The sequence below is a fragment of the Scyliorhinus torazame genome, chromosome 29 (assembly GCF_047496885.1).
Source record: "Scyliorhinus torazame isolate Kashiwa2021f chromosome 29, sScyTor2.1, whole genome shotgun sequence".
Taxonomy (NCBI): domain Eukaryota; kingdom Metazoa; phylum Chordata; class Chondrichthyes; order Carcharhiniformes; family Scyliorhinidae; genus Scyliorhinus; species Scyliorhinus torazame.
Window position 1 is genome coordinate 24,037,935 of NC_092735.1, and position 12,168 is coordinate 24,050,102.

The 12,168-nt window shown below is 47.0% G+C and overlaps 1 protein-coding gene across 4 annotated transcripts in view; it reads left to right on the forward strand.

Moving 5' to 3' along the window:
- Positions 1-12,168, forward strand: part of LOC140403939 (serine/threonine-protein phosphatase 6 regulatory subunit 3-like) — a 186,838-nt gene that overhangs the window by 71,013 nt on the left and 103,657 nt on the right. For all 4 annotated transcript variants that reach the window (XM_072492217.1, XM_072492218.1, XM_072492215.1 and 1 more), the window contains exons 5-6: positions 4,288-4,353; positions 8,990-9,102. In XM_072492217.1, the coding sequence (XP_072348318.1) occupies positions 4,288-4,353; positions 8,990-9,102 (179 nt within the window). The remainder of the gene's footprint in view (positions 1-4,287; positions 4,354-8,989; positions 9,103-12,168) is intronic.

A 12,168-nucleotide genomic window follows, 5' to 3' on the forward strand; every position in this document is an offset into this window, starting at 1 on the left:
AGGAGGGTTTCCTGACACTATGTGAATAGGCCGACAAGAGGGGGGCCACATTGGATTTGGTACTGGGTAATGAACCGGCCCAAGTGTTAGATTTGTTTGTGGGAGAGCACTTTGGAGATAGTGACCACAATTCGGTGTCTTTCACTATTGCAATGGAGAGGGATAGAGCCATACGGCAGGGCAAGGTTTATAATTGGGGGAGGGGTCATTATGATGCGATTAGGCAAGAATTAGGGAGCATAAGATGGGAACAGAAACTGTCAGGGAAAGGCACAAATGAGAAGTGGAGCTTGTTCAAGGAATAAATACTGCGTGTCCTTGATAGGCATGTCCCTGTCAGGCAGGGAGGAAATGGCGGTGTGAGGGAACCGTGGTTCACAAAAGAGGTTGAATGTCTTGTCAAGAGGAAAAAGGAAGAGTATGTAAGAATGAGAAAACAAGGTTCAGTAGGGTCGCTTGAGGGTTACAAGGTAGCAAGGAATGAGCTGAAAAAGGGCTTAGGAGAGCTAGGAGGGGGGCATGAGAAGTCCTTGGCGGGTCGGGTCAAGGAAAACACAAGGCTTTTTACTCTTATGGGAGAAATAAAAGAATGACCAGGGTGAGGGTAGGGCCGGTCAAGGACAGTCGTGGGAACTTGTGCATGGAGTCAGAAGAAATAGGAGAGGCGTTGAATGAATACTTTTCTTCAGTGTTCACAAAGGAGAGGGGCCATGTTTTTGAGGGTGTGTGAGAGATTCAGGCGGGTAGGCTGGAGGAGGTAGATGTTCTGAGGAAGGATGTATTAGCAATTTTGAAAAACCTGAGGGTCGACAAGTCCCCTGGGCCAGATGGGATATATCCAAGGATTCTTTGGGAGGCAAGGGATGAGATTGCAGACCTTTGGCTTTGATCTTTGGGTCCTCGCTGTCCACGGGGATAGTGCCAGAGGACTGGAGAGTGGCGAATGTGGTTCCTCTGTTCAAGAAAGGGAATAGGAATGACCCTGGTAATTATAGGTCAGTTAGTATTACTTCGGTGGTCGGTAAGATAATGGAAAAGGTCCTGAAGGATAGGATTTATGACCATTTGGAAAGATGCAGGTTAATCCGGGATAGTCAACACGGATTTGTGAAGGGTAGGTCTTGCCTCACAAATTTGATTGAATTCTTTGAGTAGGTAACTAAGTGTGTAGATGAAGGTAGAGCAGTTGATGTCGTATACATGGATTTTAGTAAGGCGTTTGATAAGGTTCCCCATGGTCGGCTCATGAAGAAAGTAAGGAGATGTGGGATAGAGGGAAATTTGGCCAATTGGATAAGTAACTAGCTATCACCTAGAAGACAGAGGGTGGTGGTGGATGGAAAATTTTCAGACTGGAGACCAGTTACCAGCGGTGTACCACGGATCAGTGCTGGGTCCTCTGCTATTTGTGATTTTTATCAATGACTTGGAGGAGAGGGTTGAAGGGTGGGTCAGTAAATTTGCTGATGGCACCAAGATTGGTGGAGTAGTGGATGAGGTGGAGGGCTGTTGTAGGCTGCAAAGAGACATTGATAGGATGAAGATCCGGGCTGAAAAATGGCAGATGGAGTTTAACCCTGACAAGTGCGAGGTGATTCATTTTGGTAGGACAAATTTGAATGCAGATTACAGGGTCAACGGCAGGGTTCTGAGGGATGTGGAGAAACCGAGAGATCTTGGGGTTCACGTCCACAGATCTCTGAAGGTTGCCACTCAAGTGGATAGAGCCGTGAAGAAGGCCTATAGTTTGTTAGCGTTTATTAACAGGGGGCTTGAGTTTAAGAGCCGTGGGGTTGCGCTGCAACTATACATGACCCTGGTGAGACCAAATTTGGAGTGTTGTGTGCAGTTCTGGTCACCTCATTATAGGAAGGATGTGGAAGCATTGGAAAGGGTGCAAAGGAGATTTACCAGGCTGCTGCCTGGTTTGCAGGATAGGTCTTATGAGGAAAGGTTGAGGGAGCTAGGGCTTTTCTCTTTGGAGCGGAGGAGGATGAGAGGTGACTTAATAGAGGTTTATAAGATAATGAGGGGGATAGATAGAGTGGACGTTCAGAGATTTATTTCCTCGGGTGGATGTAGCTGTTACAAGTGGAGCATAACTATAAGATTCAGGATGATAGATATAGGAGGGATGTCCGAGGTAGGTTCTTTACTCAGAGAGTGGTTAGGGTGTGGAATGGACTGCCTGCTGTGATAGTGGAGTCGGACACTTTAGGAACTTTCAAGCGGTGATTGGATAGGCACATGGAGCACACCAGAATGACAGGGAGTGGGATAGCTTGATCTTGGTTTCGGACAATGCCCGGCACAACATCGAGGGCCGAGGGGCCTGTTCTGTGCTGTACTGTTCTATGTTCCTCTTCATTTCTGGAATACAGCATAATTTTTAAATACTGTGTGCCAAGAAATCAATGAATCAAAAATGATCTCCCTGAAAGAGGGACTGAGAGATCTTAGTTAATGCACAGAGGGGACTGAGGGACACCTGTAATATGAAATATCCTTTTGGGGGAGAGGCTGAAAGAGTTGTACAGATTTAATTTCAAGGGAGACTATGCAGCCTGGTGCATTTTATCATTAAATGCAACTTCCAGATCAAGCACTGGAGGAATGTAATGGAAAGTATAGAATCGCAAATGGGAAGCGGAGTTGGGAGGGGAGATCAATTGGGGAGCATGAAATGAGGCACTGCATAGGGTAAACCGGACCTCCTTGTGCAAGGATGAGTCTGATACAGTTTAAGGTGGTGCACAGGGTGTATATGAGTCGTGCGAGAATGAGAGGGTTCTTTCAAGGGGTAGCAGATGAGTGTGAGAGGTGTGGGCGGGGGCCAGTGAGTCACGAGCACATGTTTTGGGGTTGCAAAAAATTGGGAACATTCTGGGCGGGAGTGTTCGCGGTCTTAGCCAGGATAGTGGAGGAGGAGGTGGACCCAGACCTTTTGGTGGCGATATTTGGGGTCTCAAAGAAGCCAGAGCTCATGGAGAGGAGGATGTCTTGGCCTTCGCCTCTGATTGCACGGCGGCAAATTTTGCTAGACTGGCGGTCGGCATTGCCACCTGCAGCCTGGTTGGGTGACCTGTATGACTTCCTGCGATTAGAGAAGATAAAGTATGAGTTAAGGGGTTCTTCAGGGGGGTTTGAGGAGAGGTGGGGGATGTTTGTGACCGTGTTTGAGGGGCTGTTCGTTGCGGGGGGGGGGGGGTGAAAAAGGTGAAAAACCTGTACAGACGATTGTTGGGAAGCATGTTTTCTGGGATGTTTGTTCGCTGTAACCTGTTTTGATACATGTTTGTAATAACAAACATTTATAAAAAAAAGTGTAGAATCACGTTGACAGGAAAGGGTGGAGTGGCATGGTTGGATGAGGTAATGGAATTGGTTAAATGTACTAATTTGACCACGAATGTGTTACAAATTTCTGCTAGTTCAGTGTTATATTGCAGTTCGGATAAATCCGCATTCCGCTTGAGGCTTCTAATTGAGAAATGAAGTTGAATTAATTAAAGACAAGCATGGATCGGCCCAGGTCTGCTCACACTTTCTATTTCTCGAGAGACGATATGGTTTGCAATCTGAGAAAGGCGTGGTGGAAGCAGATTCAAGAGTGACTTTCAAAAAGGCTTCGGATTAAGAGGGGAAAGTGCACTGTCTTGGGGGAAGAGTGTCTGGACCAAGATTCATTCAATGTCTTTTTCAAAGAGCTGGAGTAGGCACGATGGGTCAAAGTGCTGTGTCTGATTCTCTGACCCGGAGCTGTTGATGTGAAGAATGTGTGGGTGTGAATCCCGTGTTTTGTGGCATATTTCGCCATGATAAAATACTGCGGATTGCTGGGATCTGGAAATACTCAGCAGCTCCTGCAGGGTCTGTGGAGAGAGAGAATCCGAGTTAACGTTTCGATCCCGTATGAGGAAAAGAGGAAGAAATGTGATGCATTTGAGAGGGAGTGGAGCAATATAGGTCAGGGATAGGTGGGAGCTGGGAGAGATAGGACAACAATGTTATGGGCACAGATCTCCTAGCTCCCACCTATCCCTGTCCTATATTGTTTCATCCTCTCAACAGTCCATCAGATTGCTTCCTCTCTTTAGCTCTGAAGAACAGTCAAACGGACTCAAAACGTTCGCTCTGCACCTCTCCCCACAGCTGCCCAGACCTGTTGCGTTTTCTGTTCTCATTTCTCCACTTTGGGATGTCTGGTCGGGGTGAAATTGGTACTCGTCCTGTACCAGGAGCCTGACTCGCTCTTCTTCTCCGCTAACTTCTTCTGTGTTCCAACAGTGGCTGAACGAGGAGAAAATCATCCAGAGACTCATCGAGATGATCCACCGTTCGAAAGATGAGGATGTAAGTGCAAGCGTCCAGTAAAAGGGAGGAAATACGGAATAAGCTGACCAGCTAATTCCTTCAATTGACTTGGCTCGTGTTAGCATTCTGCTGACTTACACACAGCTGTTTTACTGCTGAGTCCATTATGTCATTAATATCTTTGAAGAATGCTGTCTGTGATGGAATGCCTTGCATTTTAGAAATGATAGCTTCCTGTCTGACTGGGAATTCATCTAGATCAAAAGTGCTGCCCATCTCAAAAGATTGGGCTTCACCTGAGTTTAAAGGAAGGCACACTTGGTTCTATCTCAGGCAGTTCTGTGGACATGACTTTTAACCGGGCTGCATAACGCCGAAAGAAAACTGAATGTCTCCACTCTCTTTTTTTGTTTTTTCCCCCCTTAAAAATCCAACGATAAACTGACCATGCAAATCAGAAAAGGCGAGGATAAAAATATGACTAGCAATTCCCAAAGGTATACCAAGCAGCCAGTGCTGATGGCACCACTAACATACCCTGTAAAGATGTGAGGCTCACAGATGTGGAAGTCTGAAGGAATCGATTCAAAAACTTACCCGTCACATTAGTAGATCTGGGTGGTTTGCAGCAACATTAAGAACCCTTACTTAAAAGTAAGGATCCTGTTTAATTTAAACATTTCTGCAGAATTTTCTGCAGCTAAAGTTCTCAGCTGTCAAATGGGCACGTCTCCAGTGCTCAATTGGTAAAAACGGCAAGAAAGCCCATGTTTGATTCCTGGGCTGTTATGGGTAGGGCTGTTTTGTCAGGATTACTGTTCATCTTGCAAGTGTGCATATGTATTGATGCCAAATCAGAGAGTGTGGGTGGACTCCACTAAGATGCCTCTCAGGATTGAATAATATTGAAGCTTACTGACGACAAATTGTTGTTTGATTTGGAGCACAGCAGGTATTGAATGCCTTCAGACGGTGAAGGAAGGGGAAAGAAGAGGCGCTCGTTCTTTGGAGTGGTGATTAGCTTTGCTCTGAGTTTCAGATTCTCTCTTTTTTTCAACCACCTTTCTCTTCTCCTCTACCTTTACATAGCCCAAGAGGCTACTCTTCAGTCTGAGCCCAGACTATTTGATTTCGAAGAGTGACAATGGCAGTATGAGCAATGCGAAATCACAAGAATTCCAGCTGCTTTTTTCCCCTTTGACAGTAGGCAGGGCACTGAGTGTGTACTGCATTAACTCCTGTGTTTACCCGAGATCGCCAAGTCAGAACAAGTGTGTCGCTCTACCCAAGTTGTGGTTCATAGAATCCCTGCAGTGCAGAAGGAGGCCATTTATCCCATCGAGTCTGCACTGACCCTCTGAAAGAGCACCCTACCCAGGCCCACTCCGCTATCCCCGTAACCCCACCTTACCTGCACATCTTTGGACTGGGTGGAAACTGGAGCACCCGGAGGAAACCCACGCAGACACGGGAAGAAAGTGCAAACTCCTCACAGTGACCCGAGGCCAGAATTGAACCCGAGTCCCTGAAGCTGTGAGGCAGCAGTGCTAACCGCCACTGCTGTCTGGTTGGTGTTATTTAAAGCAGTACCATGCCATGCTGTCCAACTAATTTATTTCCAGTAGCCTTATTGGAACTTTGCACACATGGTAATAATCACCTTGCATTGAGAATGATGAACTTGCCACTTAAAAGGCTACATTTTTCAGACACCCAAGGGTGTCCCGAGGCTCTGATAGACGAAAAGCTGGTTAATGATTGAGCAGGGTAAGCGCTGTTTGACACATGAGGCCCTGATTCGATTCTGTATGCTGTGTTTCATAACTACTGGTTTGGCCTGCCTGGAAAGAGCAGCTGATAGTGCTTCATTGAACACTAAAAATCTATTGTCATCAGCTTCCTAAGACTCGTGCAGATTAATGGGAGCAGGAATTTAAACTCTCAAGTCTCCGCCGTAACTCAAAAGTCAACATTTGGGCAGCCCTGCCTTGATGTCCAAGCCACTCTTAAGCTGGGTTTTTACAGGAATCACTGACTATTAACCATGAAACCCCTAATGGGCCTTTTCCAACTCCACCTAACTTCTGGTTTCAAAATATTGTCATGGGATCTGGTATGTCCACCCGAGAGGGCAGAAGGGGCATTGAATTGTACCTCGCCTGAAAGATGTCACCTCTGAGAGCAGTACTACACTGAAGTTTCAGCCTAGATGTTGGAACTCGTGAGCCATGCCTAATATTTATCCCATAATCAATGTCACTCAGCCAATTATCTGGCTATTATCACATTGCTGTCTGTGGGATCTTGCTTTGTGAAAGTTAGCTCCCATGCTTCTAACGCTACAACAGTGGCTACACTTTCACAATTGTTCATCGGCCCTTTCAGACGTTCTGAAATCATGAAAGGAGTTCGATAAATGCAAATGATTTACTTTCACCTGAATTCAAATAACCCAACACAGACCAAGAATTAAGTAATGCATTTTGGAAGGTCTAAGGTAATGCGCTTTAGAAGGTCTAAGGTAATGCATTTTGGAAGGTCTAGGGTAATGCATTTTGGAAGGTCTAATATAGGTAGGGAATATACAGTGAATGGTAGAACCCTCGAGTATTGACCGTCAGAGAGATCTTGGTGTACAGGTCCACAGGTCACTGAAAGGTGCAATACACGTGGAGAATGTAGTCAAGAAGGCGATAGGGCATGCTTGCCTTCATTGGCCTGGGCATTGAGTATAAAAATTTGCAAGTCATGTTGCAGCTGTATAGAACCTTAGTTAGGCCACACTTGCAGTATAGTGTTCAATTCTGATCGCCACACTACCAGAAGGATGTGGAGGCTTTAGAGAGGGTGCAGAAGAGATTTACTAGGATGTTGCCTGGTTTGGAGGCCATTAGCTATGAGGAGAAGTTGAATAAACGTGGTTTGTTTTCACTGGAGCAACGGAGGTTGAGGGGCGACTTGATAGAGGTCTACAAAATTATGAGGGGCATAGACAGAGTGGATAGTCAGAGGCTTTTCCCCAGGGTAGAGGGGTCAATTACTAGGGGGCATAGGTTTAAGGTGAGAGGGGCAAGGTTTAGAGTAGATGTACGAGGCAAGTTTTTTACGCAGAGGGTAGTGGGTGCCTGGAACTCGCTGCCGGAGGAGTTGGTGGAAGCAGGGACATTAATGACGTTTAAGGGGCATCTTGACAAATACATGAATAGGATGGGAATAGAGGGATACGGACCCCGGAAGTGTAGAAGATTTTAGTTCAGTTGGGCAGCATGTTCGGCACAGGCTTGGAGGGCCGAAGAGCTTCTTACTGTGCTGTACGTTTCTTTGTTCTTATTGAACCGGCTTTATCTGTAGTCATGTTTATCGTGAAAAATTTGAAAAAATAATTTTTACACTGGTTTTAGTGTCCTGCTAACATATTGGTGCTTTATATTCTTTATTATTGTCACAAGTAGGCTTACATTAACACTGCAAAGAAGTTACTGTGAAAAGCACTTAGTCGCCACACAGTTGCCTGTTCGGATACACTGAGGGAGAATTCAGAATGTCCAATTCGGGACTTGTGGGAGGAATCCGGAGCACCGGAGACCCACGCAGACACTGGGAGAACGTGCAGACTCCGCACAGATAGTGACCCAGTGGGAATCGAACCCAGGACCCTGGCGCTGTGAAGCAACAGTACTAACCACTGTGCTACTGTGATGCCCATTAGTCATCTTTCTGGAACAGTTCCCTTCATGGTAGCAGTTTCACTTATCTCCTTTGAGAGCTGACGTGCCATCTCACCCACTAGACACCTCGGTCACGGTTCTCTGTAGATTTACCTCTTGGTTCTAGCCAGCTCTGCCTCTTGCTCAGAGTTTCAGGTTAATGAAGTTCACTTGGGGGGCTGTCTGAGTAAAAATGGGTGTGGGACATGAGTGCTTTGTTCTGAGGCCAGAGGCCTGACCTCAGAATCAAGAGGGCTAATCTAGAGGCCTCTTGAGAGCAGCATGCATCTCAAATCTGTATTCTGAAATTTGCCCATTTTGATTTTGGAAAAATGACTTGGTGTTAGGTAGTGCAAAATACTATAAATTGTACCTCCTGATTAATTTGAACACCAGGGGTCCAGTGCCCACTGGAGCAGTCCCTTTGAACGATGTAGGATTGTATGTCTGAATTGGCGGTTGTCTTACCACTGAGTCAGAAAGCCTCAGGCTTCAGGCTAACTACAGTTTTGAGTACATCAATCTAGGCTGACACTTCAGCATAGTGCTGGGGAAATGTTGCACTGTCAGAGGTGTGCCATCTTTTGGATTAGATGTTCAATTGAAGCCCCAAAGCTGTAGCTGCCTCTTCTGTGGAGTATTGAGAGATCCCATTGTACTATCGGGAGGGGGAGGTAGGGCAGGCAATTCTCCCATTGTCCTGGCTGGGAATTTATCCCATATTCATCAAAGACAATTAAAAAATAATAATAATTAGCTGGGCCATTCATTCGCCTTGTGTGCAAATTGGTGACTGCACTTAACGACAGCAGTGACCTCAATTCGGAATTAGTCCGTTGGTTGCAAAGCTATTCCGGAAGCCCTCGGGCTAGAGGGCGGTGCATCAATGTGACCCTTGACAACAGTAACAGATAATAAATTGAAGGTCCTAATAGCTTTTTCTCCCCTCCCACTTTCCTCCATTTTAGCAACATTCGAATGCATCTCAGTCTCTCTGCGACATAATCCGGCTAAGCAGAGAGCAGATGATTCAGATTCAGGACAGTCCCGAACCTGACCAGTTGCTGGCCACTCTGGAGAAGTAAGTTTAGTTAATTTCTTTCTTTTCAATTTGTGGACGTGGTATTTGATTTTTCTCCTTGAGAATTTCTGTTTTGTGCTTGCCGTAATTCCAAAGTAAGGATGGCTGAATTTGAAATCTCAGAATTCAGGGTAATTAGCAGTGCCACCTCCACAACTAAAGGGCAGTTTAGCGTGGCCAATCCACCAACCCTGCGCATCCTTTTGGGTTGTGCGGGTGAGACCCACGCAGACACTGGGAGAATGTGCAAACTCCACACGGACAGTGACCCATGGCCAGTGCTTTTTTTTTAAATTAAATATTTTATTGAAAATTTTTGGTCAACCAACACAGTACATTGTGCATCCTTTACACAATATTATAACAACACAAATAACAATGACCTATTTTATAAACAAAAAATGAATAAATAATAAATAACAAAAATAAAAACTAGCCCTAATTGGCAACTGCCTTGTCACAAGTAACACTCTCCAAAAATATAATTTAACAGTCCAATATATAATTATCTGTAGCAACGACCTATACATACTATACAGTATATATTAACAACCCTGAGAGTCCTTCTGGTTCCTCCTCCTCCCCCCCCCCCCCCCCCCCCCCCCCCCCCGATCCTGGGCTGCTGCTGCTGCCTTCTTTTTCCCATTCCGTCTATCTTTCTGCGAGGTATTCGACGAACGGTTGCCACCGCCTGGTGAACCCTTGAGCCGACCCCCTTAGGACGAACTTAATCCGCTCTAGCTTTATAAACCCCGCCATGTCATTTATCCAGGTCTCCACCCCCGGGGGCTTGGCTTCTTTCCACATTAGCAATATCCTGCGCCGGGCTACTAGGGACGCAAAGGCCAAAACATCGGCCTCTCTCGCCTCCTGCACTCCCGGCTCTTGTGCAACCCCAAATATAGCCAACCCCCAGCTTGGTTCGACCCGGACTCCTACTACTTTTGAAAGCACCTTTGTCACCCCCATCCAAAACCCCTGTAGTGCTGGGCATGACCAAAACATATGGGTATGATTCGCTGGGCTTCTCGAGCACCTCGCACACCTATCCTCCACCCCAAAAAATTTACTGAGCCGTGCTCCAGTCATATGTGCCCTGTGTAATACCTTAAACTGAATCAGGCTTAGCCTGGCACACGAGGACGACGAGTTTACCCTGCTTAGGGCATCTGCCCACAGCCCCTCCTCGATCTCCTCCCCCAGCTCTTCTTCCCATTTCCCTTTTAGTTCATCTACCATAGTCTCCCCTTCGTCCCTCATTTCCCTATATATATCTGACACCTTACCATCCCCCACCCATGTCTTTGAGATCACTCTGTCCTGCACCTCTTGTGTCGGGAGCTGCGGGAATTCCCTCACCTGTTGCCTCGCAAAAGCCCTCAGTTGCATATACCTGAATGCATTCCCTTGGGGCAACCCATATTTCTCGGTCAGCGCTCCCAGACTCGCGAACTTCCCATCCACAAACAGATCTTTCAGTTGCGTTATTCCTGCTCTTTGCCACATTCCATATCCCCCATCCATTCCCCCCGGGGCAAACCTATGGTTGTTTCTTATCGGGGACCCCCCCAAGCTCCAGTCTTTCCCCTATGCCGTCTCCACTGTCCCCAAATCTTCAGTGTAGCCACCACCACCGGGCTTGTGGTGTAGTTCCTCGGTGAGAATGGCAATGGGGCTGTCACCATAGCCTGTAGGCTAGTCCCCCTACAGGACGCCCTCTCTAATCTCTTCCACGCCGCTCCCTCCTCCTCTCCCATCCACTTACTCACCATTGAAATATTAGCGGCCCAATAATACTCACTTAGGCTCGGTAGTGCCAGCCCCCCCCTATCCCTGCTACGCTGTAAGAATCCCTTCCTCACTCTCGGGGTCTTCCCGGCCCACACAAAACCCATGATGCTCTTTTCAATCCTTTTAAAAAAAGCCTTCGTAATCACCACCGGGAGGCACTGAAACACAAAGAGGAATCTCGGGAGGACCACCATCTTAACCGCCTGCACCCTCCCTGCCATTGACAGGGATACCATATCCCATCTCTTGAAATCCTCCTCCATCTGTTCCACCAACCGCGTTAAATTTAACCTATGCAATGTGCCCCAATTCTTAGCTATCTGGATCCCCAGGTAACGAAAGTCCCTTGTTACCTTCCTCAACGGTAGGTCCTCTATTTCTCTACTCTGCTCCCCTGGATGCACCACAAACAACTCACTTTTCCCCATGTTCAATTTATACCCTGAAAAATCCCCAAACTCCCCAAGTATCCGCATTATTTCTGGCATCCCCTCCGCCGGGTCCGCCACGTATAGTAGCAAATCGTCCGCATATAAAGATACCCGGTGCTCTTCTCCTCCCCTGAGTACTCCCCTCCACTTCTTGGAACCCCTCAACGCTATCGCCAGGGGCTCAATCGCCAGTGCAAACAATAATGGGGACAGAGGGCATCCCTGCCTTGTCCCTCTATGGAGCCGAAAATATGCAGATCCCCGTCCATTCGTGACCACGCTCGCCACTGGGGCCCTATACAACAGCTGCACCCATCTAACATACCCCTCTCCAAAACCAAATCTCCTCAACACCTCCCACAAATAACCCCACTCCACTCTATCAAATGCTTTCTCGGCATCCATCGCCACTACTATCTCCGTTTCTCCCTCTGGTGGGGCCATCATCATTACCCCTAACAACCTCCGTATATTCGTGTTCAGCTGTCTCCCCTTCACAAACCCAGTTTGGTCCTCGTGGACCACCCCCGGGACACATTCCTCTATTCTCATTGCCATTACCTTGGCCAGGACCTTGGCATCTACATTTAGGAGGGAAATAGGTCTATAGGACCCGCATTGTAGCGGGTCCTTTTCCTTCTTTAAGAGAAGCGATATCGTTGCTTCAGACATAGTCGGGGGCAGTTGTCCCCTTTCCTTTGCCTCATTAAAGGTCCTCGTCAGTACCGGGGCGAGCAAGTCCACATATTTTCTATAGAATTCGACTGGGAATCCATCCGGTCCCGGGGCCTTTCCCGCCTGCATGCTCCTAATTCCTTTCACCACTTCTTCTACCTCGATCTGT